Genomic DNA, 19,889 nt, shown 5'->3' on the forward strand with positions numbered 1-19,889 from the left:
AGTGAGGGAGGGTGTGTGTGTGTGTGTGTGTGTGAGTGTGTGTGTGCGTGTATGTGTGTGTGTACGGCCATCAGTGTACTTTAGACCTGTACAATCATTCTTTTTACAGGTATGTTTTAGGGTCAGCAACTCATAAGTCGACTTCTCAGCTGATCCTCATCCATGTAATATTGGCTACATCATGTTTTTTTTTTCCTGTACCTGAATAAAATAAAATTTGAATTGAATTGAATTGAATTAGTTGGTAATTTTCATTTATATCCTTATAAAGATCCTTACCCCCATCAAACTGAGAATGGTACTTTGATAGAAAATTAAGTGATAGAGAAGTATGTTGCCCAATGCACATCTCTCTTTTCAATAAATGATCGTATATAGCGTGTGAAGTTCGGTCAGTTTAAAAGTAAATTTCGTGCGAAAGCCAACCATTTTACTTCATTAGATAGAAATAGTTTATAATAAATATTTATGAAGAATTTTACACAAATAATAAATTTATATCTTTCAAACCACATGAATCAATGAAATAAAATGGAATACAAAGGTTTTGAAAGAAATTCTTCAAGAAGTGATTGTGATGTAAACGTTGACCCACTCCCCTTTAGACCAAGCATCGCGTGCAGGCTATCAGAGAGAGACCGACCGTATGAGCAAACTTCAAATAATAAACATTAAACCTTCTAAAGATTGTCAAGTGTTTGTACCTTCTTCATCATAAAAACACAATTAAGTGGTTTCTAAATAGACAAAAAAACCAACTCGCTATTTTGCTTTATCATTTTAGAATCTCTCTTCCGAAATCAAAAGAGATAAGTAACACGCAAGGTCTCCGGTGAGCCTTCTTGTGTAATTAAAGGAACTGGTGATCTTACTTGAAATTTATTGCAAAGTTAAGATTATCTAAAATACAAAGTTGATCTTTTTGTCTAAATTGTTTGTAATATTTTGATAATTATTTAATTAATATTTCATTGCTGGATTTATTCTATCACATACTATCCTGTCGATTTTATAGTTAAGGTAAAATTATCATTATTTATATAGGTTTTATAGGTGTCGTTATTTATTCAAAATAGCAAAGAACAAAGGGGAAATAAGTAAAGGTGGAGTATGCCATAGTTAGGGATATTGCAAAATCACCATCTATATATCTTCTTCAAATGTAGCCTAAAGTTTTTGAAAAAAAAAAATTATTCAAACCAATATCTATTTTTTTTAAATATCTTTTTGAGCATGTTGAGCGCGGTTATTTTTTTTATCCATAAGATTAGTACAATTTGTGTTAGATGTATATTTAGGTGTATACCTGAATTTGAAAAGCGTATTATTCCGTGATGAATCTGCAAGCAATTTGGGGTTGATTTTTCGGAGAAATAATTCAGATCAGAAAAAGTATCGATTCGTTGTGCTCTGATAAGAAAATGTAAATTTGAATACAAAGACCTGTAAACATGAGTACATTAATGTAAATTCCTTCATTATCGAAACTGATAATAATTATAATAGTGTGAGACATTTAAATGTACATCACCTTTGGCAACTCTTACTTATGCTGTGAAAGAAATATATCTACATCCAGATTTCTATCACAATATATATATATGTATTTATATATTATTCGTTTCGATGATAAAGGAATTTCCATTGATGTAATCTACATATAAATATATCTGCAATCATATCTCGTTTTCTCTCTCTTCCTCATTAAACTTTACTTCCATGTGTAGTATTTGAACGGAAATTTAAATTTATTGACGGTACAAGGGGCAATAATGCTAAAGTCTGAAACTGTTTCAGTTCTTTCATTCACACATTTCGTTGGGTAAATATACAATGATAGATTTCGTGCAAATTTCAATGTCCACGAACACAATCTCGTGTGATATCTTGGCACGCCATAATTTAATAGTTTACTCAACACACACACTCATTGACACACGTATAAATAGTGTCACGATAGTCATAGTCTCACTGCACAAACGCTATCAATCAAATTATACATGATTACTCTCTGAAACCATCTCTCGTAATCAATTAATAGTATTTTATGGAAATACATAAAACAATTATCACATATATAGGTCTATCATACTGTATTACTTCCGATTTCCTACTAAAAAAAGAATGCATAAAGTCATTGTCGGAAACACAGTTTAGAACAAGGAGACTATCAAAAAGTACTTCCGTGCAAGAGATAGAGAGATATCGAAAGATAAAAATGATAATGTACATATATATATTTCAATAAAAAGTTTAATGTAAATAGATTGTCACGAAATATATTCCTGATAATGATAAATTGCTATTTCGTTAATAAAGAAACATAATTATTATTCGTTTTTCTACCCCGATGAACGCTACTTTCAACTATTTTATTTTTCAGATCGTTATTCTTATATTAGTAGAATTAAAATGATGGGTTATATTACGTTTCCTAATTCCGATTTATCACATGTACCTGAATTTTTAAGTAAAGTTAGAAATGAAAAGAATAACAAAAATAAAATTCAAGAGAAGTAAATAAATAAACACGGTTTACTTTTTTATTTTGTTAACTGCATGTGGTAATACAATAATTTAATTTATGTTTTCGTTATTGTTCCTATTCCTATATACCGACATTCATTCTTAGGGATGACAATCTACTTTTGATTTTTCTTATTAGTCTCTGATGTTGTATTTTTTATTGTCAAGTTTCTTATAATATCTATAATTTTGTCTGAATAATCATGATCGATAGAAAATGGAGTGAAAACAGCCAGCGATTACCTTATGAAAAGTGTTAATGATTTATTGACGTAGCCTAAAACCAGACTGGCTGGGTGTCAAAATATCATTTTTCGTAAAACTTTAGAACTTGCTGCACCAAGACCTTAATTCTCAAGCCCTTTTCAGTATTTTGTTTACACATAGAAAAATGGAGATCGCAATTTGAAAAAGAGCTCTTATTAGTGCATTTTGATTTGTTCTGGAAATATATAGCACCCGACAAAGAGAGATTGATTAATTGAGATATATACTCATTGATATCAAAGTAAACTAAAAACAACCCCAAAGTACTACGATAGCTCTGGTTATTAATGTTGACATACCCCATCAACGTAAAGGTCTTTTTATGACAATTGAAATAAAATTATTCGTGAATGAGTGAATCAATCAAATCCAAGAAATTAACTATGACCAATCGACGATTACATTTCATTCTTATTGTTCTGTGTTGTTTAAAGATTATAGTTAATGGAACTTCTCATAGTTCAAAAGAATAGACATTGTTCAAATTATGTTCATGATATTAGTCTCATCGTCATGAACTATGACTATTCAATTTCCCAAAAGGGGTAATCCAGGCTGAAAATAGTACGATTTGAACATAATAAAATCAGACAAACAAAACACTGAAAATTTTATCAAAACCTGAAAAGAATAACAATGTACATGATGTATGACATTTCAAAGTTTTGAATTATATTCGGTGAAACAGTTCTTTGATTACTTATCTGTAATTAGCAATGATGCCATATCTCCAATTATTTTTTTCTATTTAATTATATAAAATATACCAATTCAAATTTTGTCCACCAAGAAGAGAAAAAAAAATGGATTGATAAGTAATTTAACGTGCAAAATAATCACTGCTGCACTGCAACTTATTATGGAGATTGGAGTATAATGCATGTATGAAATGATCGTAAAAATAATAACATAAGAAAACTGAAAGTGGGGACATGACACCATCAGCTAACCCATTGCTTCCGGTAGGAAGTAATTCCTTAAAAAGCTGTGTGCGCTATGAACGCCTAGCTTAGCCGGGTAATGTAGGAGCGCCTTGAGCACCTAACAAGGTGGATATGTGCGCAATATAAATACCCTATATTATTATATTATTATAACTGTATGCATATTACTGTTTTCTCAAAATATTGCTAAGCATTAAAATTAATTAACTTTGTTACTTATTAGATATAAATGATTTTTTAAAGCGTTTTGCTAAGTGATTTTTACCTCATTTCTTAAGATGTAATTATTTTCAGCCTATAGAGTACCCCTCCTTTTCATAATCTTATTCAAAACGATTTTTTTTTTACTACAAAGCGATCATTTGTGCAATATTTCCAATAAATACAATCGAATCAGGAAGCAAAACATTCTGCATTTTTAAACCGATCATGATCGTTACTTCGTCTCGCGAATTATATTCAATTTGAAATGAACTTTAATCTTACATGTATATTTTCCCACTGCCATTATGAACTATTTTCATAAACATGATAAAGTTCTCATTATTATTGTTGAAATTTGATTTGGGTAATATTCTGTTTCTCACCCTAACATTATATGACATACCAACTAGGTCTATGCTCTTCAAAGTCGGGTTCCTTTGTGGTTCCAGAAGTTTAAAAATCTTTGCATGCCCCACATTGAGGAGTATAATTAATTGTTTTTCTGACTACACTGTTAGAAAATTTTTCTTTAAAATAAAAGAAGTTCCTGCAGCAGTCTCGAGAACACCTGTAATCTTACCAGATTGCGTAATCTTACAGGAAATTGGTATTTGGTGTATGGAATCTTACAAATTTCCTTTAATAAAACACCCTTTTCCCCTTTTTAAACAGACCTGTTCTATTAAATTGCCGAAAAATTCCTGTTTTCTGAATTTACAGAATGATCCTTATTGCTTTCTGCAAAATCTTTTTTTCCCTGTAAAATCTGGTTTTTTAACAGTGTAGGCTTTATTATCTGATAGAATGCATAAACATTTCATAATGACTGGATATCGTAAACATGGAAACAAACACTCTTTATTATTAAGTTCTTTGTTTTAATAAATGATGCATCTTAACATTTGTTGCCATTTTATACCGATTTCATTTTTGTATATTTGTAGGCCCCGACTAGTGAAGAGAGTTTCATAACAGAAACATTTTTCTTTAACCATCCTCAGTCACTAGTCGGTGGTAATTTCTTCCTCTTGTACATATTCATGATGTCTTTTGCCTGGAAATAAAATAAATAAAAATAAACATAGCCTTCCTTGATATGTCAAAAGTTTTATCCTTATTGAGTCCTTCAAATAATATCATTAACATTTTCATTTACTCCTGAATTGTTTAGGATTCTTGAACCCTCTACAGAGTGGAATTTAGGCTTTACAGTTACATTTCATTATTATTATTTTCCGATAAAATACCGATGATTTTAAAATTATTTGCATAATAGTGGTGCAATTTGATAATTCATTCACTTTATTCACAATTCATTTCGTTTAAGAAGATTTTAAATGCGCGTCTTGTTTTTTTTCTTACCCGCGGTTAGATTACATTTTCATTTCTTTGAAAATAACTGTAGCTAAATTTGCTTTTATCTATTCGATTGGGAAGGAATTAGAAAATATCCCAGATTCATTAAAATAATTATTGGCTGCATGTTAGATATAAAGTGGCGCTTTTAAAACACTGAATTGTGTATGACATACAATATATATTTTATTATGACGGGTGGCTCTCATGTGAGTGTATACTTTCATACGAAGGCATATAAAATGATGTACAGAGTGAATTTCTTTCTTACTTGGTCACCGTGTCAAGGACAATTCAAAGTCGTGCTGACGAATGTCAAGAACAAAACTTTGATCAAAGATGCCGAGTTTCGGCTTTTACTTTGTCACTTATTTAATGTAATTGAACAAAACTTCTTCGGCACCACCGATCCGTATATTTCAAGCGTATTAGAGCGAAAGTGTTTATCCATGTACGTTTCGGGGCGGGGGGGGGGGTATAAAGGTATATAATATACGCATGTAGGCCTATACCCGATCGGACTTACATAAGAAATTCAGAAATCCCGTAATCATGGTAACCTAAATCTTAGCAACTGCTATTGATTATGTACAATTAAGAGTGGAATCAATCGTAGAAATCATTCAGTTTCATGTTAGTAGGCCCTGATGCCAGCCGATGGTCCACTACATCTCCGAATAGTAATGGAGATGTCCGAGTATAAACGAAAATTACGAAAGATATAGGATGAAACATGTCGGTAACAATATTCGACATAGTTTACCATTTCTGATAGAATCCTACGTCAATATCACATTCTTACCAACATAAACATGACGCTCGATAAAAAAAAGATTCCACAAAAATAAAGAATTGCAAATCGATGAGGCTTCCATTATAATAAACATCGAGGAATTTGGGCAAGTTTTATTTTGTGTCGGTTTATTTGGAAATACAATCGGAAAGTCGGGCTATCGTGTTATCAACCTGTTTTCAAAGAGATCTAATTGTTATTGTTCAAAACACGAGCAGACCACTCCAGGGAAATTAGCTTACATTAACGACATTTTAAGCTATAAAAATAGCATTATCCGTTTTCTCTTCCCCCCTCCAGACAGAGATGAGATATTGCACTCTTTAGAATGTAAACTTGATTAGAATCGTTTCAAGTCAAATTTGTATTTAATTCTAAAGAAATATATATTCATGATTCCTGATGGTGTCAGGTGTCTACGTGGGTATCAAACAAAATCAATCTAACGTGAAAATGATTAAACTTTGCCTATTAACACTCAAATGCGTGTAATGATTAGCCATGTGGCTAAAGTGAAAGTCTGGAAAAAAGGCTAAAGTTCATCGTACTTTCTCTCGACGTATTTTACATGAGGATGTGATAGAATGTCCAGTTTATTCATCTGACATCTGGTGAAATGATGTGCCAAGCTACGGTTTTCGGTAACATCGTAGCCATGTAAATTTTTGTATTTATTATTCTTTAAAACAGACTATATTTAGTTAAATATCAAAGATTTCATAATAATATATTCTAACTTGATAAAAATAATGGGTTTTCATTGGCATCGGCGGCTAGGAATTTTCAAGAGGAGGGGATGGGATGGCAAACCACCGATCTGGGGTATTTAATTATGAATGCACTAGGGTTTTGCAGACGAGAATAGCATCCGGCGGATTGAGATCTGTGACAACAACCTACGAGGGAGCGTTGCGAACGAGCAATAAAATCAATTATTTTCATCCATTATCTTGCCAAGTCGACTTTTGAAAAAAAAATGCATGTTGACAAGACGAGATGCGTTATCTTGCCATGTCGACTTACTTTCCTAATTTTGTCAACATGGCGAGATACCTCGACTTGGCAAGATAAGATATCTCGCCCTGTTGACATAATAAGGCTATTAAGCCGACTTGGTAAGACATCTCGCCATGTTGACGTAATAAGACTATTAAGTCGACTTGGTAAGATAAGATATCTCGTCCTGTTCACATTATTAGGCTACTTAGTATTATGTCGACTTAGTAAGATAAGCTATCTCGCCCTGTTCACATAATAAGGCTACTTAGTATTATGTCGACTTAGTAAGATAAGATAACTCGCCATGTTGACATAATAAGGCTATTAAGTCGACTTGGTAAGATAAAACATCTCGCCCTGTTTACATAATAGGCTAATAAGTCGACATGATAAGATAATATATCTCGCCACGTTGACATAATAAGGCTATTAAGTCTACATGGTAGGATCTCGTCATATAGTATCTCACCAAAGTATCTTGCCACGTCGTCATGTCGATGGCACTTTAAAGGGGATGTTCATCCTGAAGAAAAGTTTGTGGTAAAAAATAGCAGGAAAATAATAAAATGATGGTGAAGTTTTGAGGAAAAACCGTTAGAAATTAAGAAAGTTATTCGAATTTTAAATTTGGATGTGTGACGTCATAAACGAGCAGGTGCCCCATATGTTATGTAATATAAAATGCATGAACTTCATTTTTCAATGGTTCCTGATGACTTATTTTTGTTTTCTTTTCATGATCGGGTGTGAAACGATTTCTCTATTGACCCATTTTCAATTTTCTGAGAAAATAACATTTCATTGATTTTTCCATTCGCTATGTATGAATGCTGCTCGAATATGAAGTCACAAATCGAATGATTAAAATTCTAATAACTTTTTAATTCTTTGATGGATTTATCTCAAACCTTCGGCAATACTTTTTCATTATATTTCTGCTATTTTTACAATAAATTTTTTGTGTGGGTGAACTTCCCCTTTAAAGGTTCCGTCTTTTTATCATAATATCATATTATATTATATTATATTATTTATCATATTCATATATATATTTATTATATTCATATTATTATATTATAGCTGTCTTGTGATAAAATGTATCTTTTCATCCGAAAAGAAAATGTAGGTCGATCCAATCATCTTCACAAACGCTTATTATTTTCTCAAAATTTTTGGCAATCAGTCATCATTAAAGTTTTTTTTCCAAAGTTCGAAGCTATCGCAGTAAATAAATCCGGTAGCAGATTCAGGATATTTTAAGTACGGGTAAAAACTGTATGCCTATTAAATCATTGACCATTTAAAAAATTCTTCTCCTAACTTTTTGTTTCCGAGATGTGACATCTCTATTGCCAAAAAAAATGAACAAGTAAGCAAAAGATAAAGGCTACGACTACCAATATTTTTGTTAAAAACCTGCCAAACCCACCCAACCCATAGAAATAATGTCATCATAATTCTAGAGGGCGGGATGCTAGAGCTTTATCCTTTATATCAAATGGACTGGTGGATCACCCAGTGACTATAAATGATATACCTCCTACATGCATTTACACACACACACACACACACACGCCTTCACGCACCCTCCCATAATCACACACATTGTCGACTGTAAAACCCGACCTATATAATATGTTCAGTGTCTGCTCGTAATAGACCTAAATCTGAACAGCAAATTAACGTATAGTTTGTTGGGTTTTTTTTTCATCCTGCAGGCGTATGTTTTAAAGATTAGCTCCAACATGAACTTGAACTCGATTCGTCTTTGCATAAAAGATTACTTTCTTTGAAAGGGTGGCCTGCCCCTTGGGTTTCTTTGATTCGAGTGGCCAAGGTGCGATTCTTGAACAAAATTACTGCATGTGCGCTTGTGGGCTTAATTTGCGAGCGAACCAAAAAATTATTTTCAATAATTTCTACCATGGAATTTCCCTTACTGAAAAGGGAAAAAACTGATCTGATGAATGACGTTAAGCTAATTTTACTTCTTTGACACTTACCATACTCATCATCACTCAAGTTCAGGTAACTGAATGCATGAACGAATTACATAACGATCATTTCAGGGGCGGCGGAGCTGGAGGGAAGTGAGGGCACTCCTCCCTCCCCCCCCCCCAAAAAAAAAAAAAAAAAAAAAAATCCCCGTAGGAAAAAAATGCAATTTTTTCACAAAGGAAAGTGCCTTCTTCTAAAAATGTAATATGCCCCTTTTCACAATAAAATACTCTTTTTGAAGTAAAACATAATACATTGAAAATTAGAAAATCACAAAATTTTTGGCTCGCGCTTCGCGCTCGCATCAATTATTGTTTAGTAAGGTACTCACTCTGTCCTTGTTTACAAAATGCTTAGAAAGTCCAGTTTTCAGGTTGGAATATAACAAATTTTTGGCTCGCGTTTTGCGCTCGCATCAATTATTGTTTAGTAAGGTATTAATTTTGTTCTTGGTTACAAAAAGTGCTTAGAATGTCCAGTTTTCATGTTAAAATATCACAAATTTTCAGTTCGCGCTTGCATTATTCTATTGGTGAGATAAATTATGTATCCTATTCATCAGTCACTAAATGCAGTCCTTATCAGGTTACTTTTGTGGTCGGTATATCTATTCGCGCTCGCAATATTTCGGAAAGATGCCATTCTAACAGTAATTAGCGCCACAATTGACCAAAATGCGACCTTTCATAACTTCAGATTTGAAAAATTGTCTAAATCACTCGCTCGCTACGCTCGCTCGCGAAATGAAATAGAGCCCAACTATACATTTTATCAATCAGAAATCACTTCAAAAAGGACTTGCTCAACATAACTACTACAAAACACACAACTTCTTCGCCCAGATGATAATCTCATGATGTCAATATCTGTTTGCACCAAAATGCCTATTATGTTGACATATAAGTGCCCTTTTTTGGCTCTGCCCCCCCCCCCCAACGAAAATACGTTCCGCCGCCCCTGGATCATTTAATGTTTTGTTCATTTTTTTTTAAACCAAATTGAGTGGCACTGTCGATGCCTAATTTTTTTAATTGCTTATATCAAAGCCCAATTAAGTCAATTTTTGACAGGCTGCCCCCTTCTTCCCGCAAAAAAAACATTTTAATTTCATATCCTCATAACCAACCACGTGTTTTAGGGCCTAAAACACGTGAAGAATCATGAGGATATGGAAATGAAATATACTTTATTGGATGAATTTTGCGATTTTATTTGAAAAAGGGCTTTTGATCGGCATGATCTCATAATCGGATGACCGAACAAAATAAAACATCTTTTTTAAATAAAACACTTTTTTTCTAGCAATGAAATGTCAGTAAATAAGAACTATGTAGCTTTCTGATATCTATCTACCAAATATGGAAGATTAGTTTTTGAAATTGCCCTTTCAACATGTTCAAAGAAAAAAAACTTGCAGAAGAGAGGGCGCTAAATACTTTTAATACTTAATATTCTAATTTTTACAAAATAAATTGACGGCTGACTAAAAAAAAAATTCCACTATAGACTTTTGTAAGATTGGAATGTCAGAAGATACATTTACCATGGTTCTAGACGGGTTCAAAAATGTTGAATTTAAATTTTGATTTTATTTGTTTTATTACTTTTAATCATTCTGTAACAAAGTCAAAATACAGTGAGGGTACATCGTTTAATAGCATCTTCAATAAATGTAAATTCAATACTGAATATCTATAAGTCGATTTTAATAACAGATAACAGATAATTAACAATTAGAACACTACAAATTTGTATAAAATTGAATGTCTGATAAGACATCCTTGGTAGAGCCGTTTTGTAACTGAAAGGGCTACCCTGCTGAAATAAAACGGAAATGAATAAATAAATAAGAAACCTATGACATTATGTTCAGCTTAATTTCTTAAAATAGTTAAATAGTAGTATGCTCAACACTAGATGATGTCTCACACTCTTATACGTGTTATGACATCATCACAAATTTTCATTTCTTTAATTTAGTAAAAAGAAGCTTCTGATTGTATCAAATAAAATGTTCAAGGTAGAGTCAAACCATAGTTTTAAGACTCTTACCTGAAATAAAACAATATACAAAGGGAAATGTGAGTTTATGACGTCATCTGTTTCCTAATTAGCAAATCACCCGCAATGTACCTGCAAGACCTTTGTGAAATTGAGCGAAACTTTAAAATATTAAAACTTTCGCCTTTTTTTGACGTCCGCTTTTGTTTCATTTTTCAGCATTGTGCTTGATTTGTCACTTTTGATCAAATCAACATTTTTGTTGGGGTGGAATTGACCTTCGGACCCCTGTAGCATTTACGATTTTAAATCATCTGGGTCACTAAATAAACAACAAGAGTGCGTAACGATTTATGTGTGATGTATACAGAGAACTTATCTCGCTATTCAACATGTCTTTTTTATTGTCTTTGGGAAGATGGAATGACCCCCGCAAATAAATAAAAATCGCGTGATGAGTAGGGCGACGAAGCCTATACAGCTAGGCCTCTTATAATCCGCTATGATCTATATCAATGATCTATGGCTTCAATCGTGAGAAGAGAAGATCATAAATAAAAATGGGGCATCCGTAGAAATGAGTTACCTCCCATTTTAGTTTCAATCAAATACAGGTCAAGGTGTAAATGTAATTTACTGTTATATACCATGTTTACGAAACATACTTATATTGTGTTCATTTGTTTTCAAATGTCAGAATAAATAATCGCAACGTGTAATTCTCATAGTATTCATGCTCAAAATTGATTGGAATTCTATGATTCGTTTGTTGGAAATGTATTTTCATTTTATTATCACAGAACATGATTCATGATACTTCAAAAATTTATTTTGATATGGCAAAGATCAAAATAATGATAGGCCTATTATGAATAATATGTGAAATGTAACAATAACTATCAATTGGTAGCTGCGCAATAATATTACAATCATAGTAAATATCAATTCCAAATAAAATCGCGATGTCAATATCCTTTCCGAAATCATTAGGAATATTTTTTTTTATAAATTCGGAAAGATCAAAAACAATGTTTTATAAACATAATGTTACTAGTGAGCATTACAAGTTTCACCTTGGTCTATAATAGTATATCGGAGGAATATTTGACAAACAACTGAATGACGCACATAAAAATGAGTAAAAGTTAAATAAAAATATAAAACTAGGAAGAAGAGTCAATTTAATGGACACAAAGAAGGAAAGAGGGGCGATAGACAAGCTTAATAAATTGCTAGATATAATTTATAGATGGAGAGACGGAGAGCGGAGAGAAAGGGGATAGGGGAGGGGTGAGGAGTCATTGAGAGATAATATTGAAACTGTCATTTCAACTATTAAAAAATGAATAGAACATTTGACACTCCGATATAATCACAATTGGTCAGCATGCAGGTATAAAATATATTATAATAATCAAAAAATGATATTCAAGTATTTCCTAAGTAACGCTACAAAAAAAAATTAATGTAAATCTCAAGGTATAACTGGCACTTTCCTTCTAAAACAATAAACATTCACCTTTTCTTATTTCATGACTGATGAAGGTTAAGAATAACAAAATAAAATCATCTCTTTTTTAAGGAAATGATAAAAAAAACATTGAGATAGCCATCTTATCCCCTGTAAAATAGAGAAAGAAGTTTTTAAATGAAAGGGAAGAATATTTTGAAACATCAAGCATCACTTATAGAACGGGTTTGCAAGGTTGAGCGCTGTCTAGTGCTTCCGCAGTTTTTTGTATCCTTTCCGGCGCAAATAAACTGAGGTAATGATAAAGCTTTTCAAAGAATTATTATTATTGTGAAATAACAAGCCTATAAAAGACTGGTAAACCTTTATTACATGATGTTCTTTGTAGATAGCCTTCCCCTTTTCAAGTCACACCGACAAAGCAGATTCCAGACCGAGCATTGGCGGCGGAAGCCAAAAAATTTAGGGGGGGTGTCCACCTGAAATTTTGGGATGGACACAGGTAAAAAATTTGACAAGCAAAAAAAAAAAAAAAAAAAACGTTATCAACCAACATTTTTTATGGGGGTCCATCTGAATTTAGGGGGGGGGCGCAGAAAACACAATTGACAAGCAAAAAAAAAAGTTATCACAAAATTTTTTAGGGGGGAACGTCCCCCTCACCTCAAATTTAGGGGGGGGGGGGCAAGACCCCCCGTCCACCCGCTTCCGCCGCCTATGAGACCGAGCAAGACTCTACTTTATATCCATCGGCATATCATCGATCGGTTTGGAATCGGTTTCGTTGGTGTGACTGGACCCATATCTCGCTGGTAGTCATCAGTAGCAGTAATACTGGTCAGTGATTGTCATCATCGCGTGAGATCATTTTAATTAGATTAAGAATACTAATCAGACAATAGCGTTCCATTACTGCTTTACTCATCAATGATCCTCTAGTTAGAAGATTCTGTATAACATAGAGCTTGATGTGTACTTGAAAACAAAACAGTTCGTTGAAGCTGCTTTCACCATTGGTCTTGCGACTGTCTGGCAACTATACGACAGGCTGCACAATCTTCAAAATGTTCAATAAATTATGAATATTGCCTAAAATGAAAAGGATGGTTATTAACCAAAATGTATATTTTGCCATTTTACAAATCACGAAGGAAGAAATTTTCCATGCATATTTCAATTAAGTTCACGAACAAAACTAATTATCCGTTTTTTTAATACCCCTACCCCAATCCGTATTGAAAGTGTGAGCTTTAAAATTAATGTAACAAACAAATTGATTATCATAGTTTATTATCATGCCATCTATTGTATTTGAAAACAAATTAAAGCGTCCTTCCATTTTCCTTTGCCCCCACCCTACCCTACCCCACCCCACTCTTTCATCCGCACGACTTGATATAATCATCAACCAGCCTTATGTTATCATGATGAATGAAAAATGGGCCTTCGCGTGCGAATCCAGTAATTTGCATGATGGTCACTCATTGCGTGTATGCATGCGGGATGACTTTAGATAATAGCTGAAGCTGAGATTGCGTGTCGAACTACGTCGCAAGGGCAGAAAAATAGAACGAGGCGGTCATACAGAAAAACAAATAATGAATGCTAGATTTATGAATTGTGCGATGATGATCGGGCGTTGATGTTAGTTTTCAGCAACCCTTTTGCTAATAACTATTGAGTACAATGAAAGGGAACAAAGTAATAAAAAAAAGTTTTCATTGTTAAGGCACATAAACTGAAAAGTAAAAGAATCGCTAGTTCAACACTTCATAAAAGAAGAATTATTTGGGGAAGTAGTCAAAGACTTGTCGCTTTCCTCTTTAATTAATCCATCATGAACAGAACTCATACAAGATGGTGGTGAGACAGAAAAGTACATCTACTACATCAAAATATTTCATTGTTCCAGAGGAGGTCGCCATGGTTATATTTTGACACATTTTTTTTCATAATGAAGTAGTGAGGTTCCCAGCTCTTGTTAGACTTTGCAATTTTTTAGCTTTATAAGTAGAGATTTTAAGGTTGTCTGATACAAAAAAATGCCCAGAAGTAGTGATTCCTGCCCGCTGGAAGAACTGTTCATATAGAGCTTGAAGTGACTATACTGTGTAAGTAACGAATTATAACAAATTAGTAACTATAAAAAGATCAACCGACCAATTGTATTAATATTTCAGTCAAATCAATGAAACTGACTCCTAATCGACCAGTGATCTGTCATTGAAAAATAACGTAATAGCTTTTATCGGTCTGGGGTCGTTTTTAATGGCCCGCCCGTACGGTATTTTTAAGTCCGGTTTAACTTAAGCCATACTCTGGGCTGAAACTTATGGTAAGCCGAAAATGTCAAAAATATGTTTAAATTGTAAATTTCTAATGTTTACTGTGCTCGTTTATCATGTTCTAATGATGAAGATAACTGTTTTAGCTCCTATATACAAATACTTATTGATTATTTGAGTATTAAATGAACGAGTAAAGTTAACATGTAGCATTGAAGAATTATTTCACAATTAGTTATCCATATGGTTAAACCGCAATTTTAGATCAGAGTTTAAATTAAACCCCACTTCAGAATACGGGATAATGTGTTCAAAAGACGATAATGAAAATCAAATTGTCATGTTTCAAATATTGTTCTATCTTGTTCTATCATTTGCCATTATCAAAATCGTAACACGTGATATCTTATTCGTTGTTTTAAACAGCCTAAATACAAGTTTTCAACATCGTCATCACAACCTCCTACGAAAAATATATTCCTTTATTCCTTTCATATTCTTCTTAATGAGTGATTGATAGTATTTATTCCATTCATCTTACAAACATAACATCATATTATTGTACTACCTAAAAGAGTGATATTTTGATCTTATATTTTGTGGAGCGTTGTGGCCCAGTGGATTAGTCATCTGACTTTGAAACAGAGGGTAGTGGGTTCAAATCCCAGCCGTGGCGTAATTTCCTTCAACAAGAAATTTATCCACATTGTGCTGCACTCAACCCAGGTGAGGTGAATGGGTACTCGGCAGGATTAATTCCTTGAATGCACTGAGCGCTGAGAGGCAGCTCGAGCTAAAGCCGGGGTAATAATAATGATAAACAATGCGCCTCGGAATAGATTATTTCTAGATAGATGGCGCTATATAAATGCCTATTATTATTATTATCATCATCATTATTATTATATTCTTTTACCGGTTTTAATCTACAAAAACATGCTAACGAGTGAAGTAGTGAGCCGATAAGAAAGGCAATGAGTATATACGGTAGAGGAGAAGCCTCGGCTGTTGGATTCCTATCGCACATTCCACAGAGAAAGTCAATGCCCTTTCACGTGAGCAAACGTAGTAGAACGTTGATTGACGTGGCGTGACAAAGCTTGGACCAATCGCAGGCCTCCTGTCATCTGGGTCGGGCTGAAGTGGGCGGGTACTTTGATTCATTCATGGCCAATTGGGGAGATGGTTCAACCGTGTACAGTTTAGCAAGGGGGCGTTCTTTGAGAACAACAGATTTTACGCAGCTAAAGTTTTGACACTTTTCATTGCAAGTATTTTCCCCCTCGAACTGCGATGAGGTGTCGTGAACAGCTGAGGTGATTTCCGCAGAATTATCATACACAAATGACCTATGATTTGCCCCTATAAAAAGACGGCGGCAAAGCCCTTGAAAGTCATAATCAGCGTGCCAAGCAATCAAACCGCAGCAAGGCAAAGCTTTCATCATCCCACGACTTGTGAGAACGTCAGCTGGAAATATGAGCGAGAGCAAAGCTAAATCGCTGCCCGGCCCGTGGGGGTTGCCAATATTGGGTAACCTTCTAAACCTCGGCAGTGACGAACCGCACGTAGGTCTGATGAAATTAGCCAAGGAATACGGTAACGTCTATCAGATTCGACTCGGCAGTCGACCTGTGGTTGTACTTTGTGGCCAGGAGGCTATTAGAAGTGCACTTGTACACCAGCCAGTGGCTTTTGCGGGTAGACCTGATTTAGCATCCTTTCAATTTATTCGTAAGAACACAGAGGCAACCGTTGCATTTCAGACAAACGATGCAACATGGAAATTGCATCGTAAACTAGCTGAATCCTCAATTCGATTCTTCGTCTCAGGACAACGAAAATCAAGCATAGAATCAACAGTGACACAAGAGGTTCAAGAACTCATCAATTACTGGACAAACAATAACAACAATGATGATAACATGCAGATTGACCCCGTTAATGTCATCAAACTTTCAGTGAGTAACGTAATGTTGTGGTGCATCCTCGGTAAACGACATTCGCTCGATGATTCTAGACTTCGTGAATTTGTCTCGAAATCGGACGACTTCGCGGTCGCGGTTGGCAGCGGAAACATCGCAGACTTTATGCCTTGGGTTCGTTTCGTCACCGTTCGTACAACACAGAACCTCAAGAAACTACTTAATACATTCCGTGGATGGTTCATTCCATACATCGAGGAGCACCGCCGTGAGTATGAACAGGACTCCGAGAAGGATATCCTTGATTACCTCGTCACATCGTCCAACAAACTAGATGATGCTGATCTTCAGCAGCTCGGGGTGTCCCGTGAAGCATTGCAAATATCAACAGTATTCGACCTATTTGGAGCAGGGTTTGATACTACATCAGCTACCATCACCTGGCAATTGTACTACGCCATACGTCATCCTGATGTCATTGCCCGAGTCCAAGCCGAGCTCGACGAGGTCCTCGGGCGAGACTGTCTACCAAACCTCGCCGCACGTGATCATCTTCCACTGACTCAGGCGTTCCTCCTAGAGACCTTCCGTCACTCATCGGTGGTACCGTTCACCATCCCACACAGTACGACCTCAGACACCACTCTTCTTGGTTATCATATCCCAAAAGACACTGTGGTTTTCGTCAACCTTTACTCTGTTCACCATGATCCAGATACTTGGCACCGACCATCAGATTTCAATCCAGATCGTTTCATTGACAAGGAGACTGGTCTCCTTGATAAGACCAAGGTGGATGCTATCATGCCATTCGGAGCTGGGAGGAGGCGATGCATTGGTGCTGAGATGGGTCGTATCCAATCATTTCTTTACTTTGCCATTTTGATACACCAGTGCAATATCAGTTCCTTAGACAAGGCATCACTGGACAGTAAGCCAATCTATGGTCTCACCATGCGACCACCACCATTCAAAATCTGTGTGGCTAGGAGGTAGGCATACGAACAGAAAATGGACTGAAAACAAGTCATTTTCATAATTCTAAAAACTTTCAATATCGATAAGAAAACTTAATTTTTGCTCACATTGTCCTTACAAGAGATGTGCCTACATGTACATTTTTAATTTCCCTTTAACAACGTTATATCATTGGAGAATACACTGACTGTATTTTTTGTTTGAAGTTTTATGGCTTTACATACAGTATTTTTTTTATCTTTTGTAATTTTGTAACAGACAGGAACCGAGAATAATCTTGAGCAGCAATATCGAATGAAGACTATTACTTTCATAGAGATAAACTACTTACCAAAAAGCCATAAGAATTTTATTTTGCTTATCTTTTCTTTGTAATTTATACATGTGTCATACTAGTCAGTTTTTATATTTCAAAAAATAAACAATGGTGGTCAGCGTTTTACAGTTATACTGTATTATTAATTAGATAACATTGTACTTATAAGGCAAATACATATTCGATCGGACCTCGGCTTTCATGAATATAAACACAATCTGGAGTTACAAAATTTGTTATTAACTGTATATGATGATTGAAACATGGTAATCTCTATTGAAGTCGGAAGTTTATCTTTACACTATTTTCTTCTTACATCCAGGGGGCGGGGGGGGGGGGGCTTCAGCCCCCGCACTTTTTCCCAAAGCCCCCCCCCCCTTCAAAACCGTTCCGCAGCCCCTGACATCAAACGAGCTAAAAAATCACTTGATTTTCACATGGTGTTCGTAGAAACAATATGCTGTGAACAACAGTGGATTTTTGACAAGAACAACTAATCAGAACGCTCAGGTATCTGATTGTTGATTTGCTAAATTTGTTCGAAAGTATCGATAAAATGTGAATATTTTGTATTGTAAATATCAACGGGATCGTATTTGTGTATATTTGGTAATTGTAAAATCGTATTTATTCAATGTAAATACAAACTTTCCTATTCAGGCATTTACATATTCAAATATACAAAGGATTGACAATGAAAAAAATAGTATTTTACTGCCATTATGTTCAAAATTTATTTTTTTGCTGATTTACATTGTTTTGAATTTTTGTTATTGTTATTATATAGAGGTGTAATAACGAAATTTCAAACCAAACCCCCGCCTGCGCATGGTTAATGGTATCGCACAGAGATCAGCATGGAAATGATGACGAAAGCTAAACCATCTGTTTGAAATGGGTTTGAGATTGATAAATTGAACACTCATCTATATTCAAATCCAAACAAACATGCAGATGGCATTTGTTTGTATGTTAAAGAATTCGAAACAGAAGACCTTCACTTATTATTTTGTTGTGGTCTAGTTTATATATTATTGTATTGTATTTTGTCTATAGGCGTATCCCGCCACAAGCCCCAGCTTTTAGGGTATACGCCTTCTTCTTTAAACCCAACATGTACATATTTATGTTCTTCATAACAAATTGATTTTTGTATGAATTATTGTTTACGAAAAATGCAATGAAATGGAAGAAAATAAATGTTTATTTAAATTTAATTGAAAAAAATTGAATCATAAGACATAATATACTTTCAAAATGTATCTGGGGGATTTCGTTGATGGAAAGGTTTATATACAAAGCTACATTTAATCTATACTTTTCGAAGAAAATAAAGACTTAAAATTTTGAAAATACTGATCACCATCACAATCAGATGATGATGATTATCATTATAATTATTATTATCATTATTATAAGTATTGTTATTATTATTATTATTATTATTATTATGTTTATCATTATTATCTTTATCGTCAATAATATAATTCTTACCGTTTACCTGTTATAGACCTACATTTCCAATGTTTGTATTCATTTTTCTTCAAATAAGTCAAGCTCATAAGATTATGCGTACCAAAATTATTCGCAAATGTCTGATTCGCTAGTCCCAATCAGAAGAACAAATATTATTTATAAATTGTGATTTAAAATTGTTTTCTTTCTACTTCAAAGAGTGTATGCTGATCTGTAAAACCACAGATGCACAAAGATTTTATCATAGAATTCAGTACGTATCCGTTTTGATATTGTTATCTAATTAATTCTTAATTTGCCTTGATTTGTTCTGATTGAAGTGATACAACATTGGAAAAACACAATTGAAG

General features: G+C 34.1%; 1 protein-coding gene across 1 annotated transcript; it reads left to right on the forward strand.

The window, feature by feature from the left end:
• The first annotated feature begins 16,137 nt into the window (after positions 1-16,137).
• LOC129269921 (cytochrome P450 1A1-like) lies at positions 16,138-19,413 on the forward strand. The gene has a single exon (XM_064106134.1). It carries the CDS (start codon positions 16,323-16,325, stop codon positions 17,763-17,765), a length of 1,443 nt encoding a protein of 480 aa, XP_063962204.1. The 5' UTR covers positions 16,138-16,322; the 3' UTR covers positions 17,766-19,413.
• The last annotated feature ends 476 nt before the right edge of the window (positions 19,414-19,889 follow it).

Source organism: Lytechinus pictus, chromosome 10 (genome assembly GCF_037042905.1).
Source record: "Lytechinus pictus isolate F3 Inbred chromosome 10, Lp3.0, whole genome shotgun sequence".
NCBI lineage: Eukaryota > Metazoa > Echinodermata > Echinoidea > Temnopleuroida > Toxopneustidae > Lytechinus > Lytechinus pictus.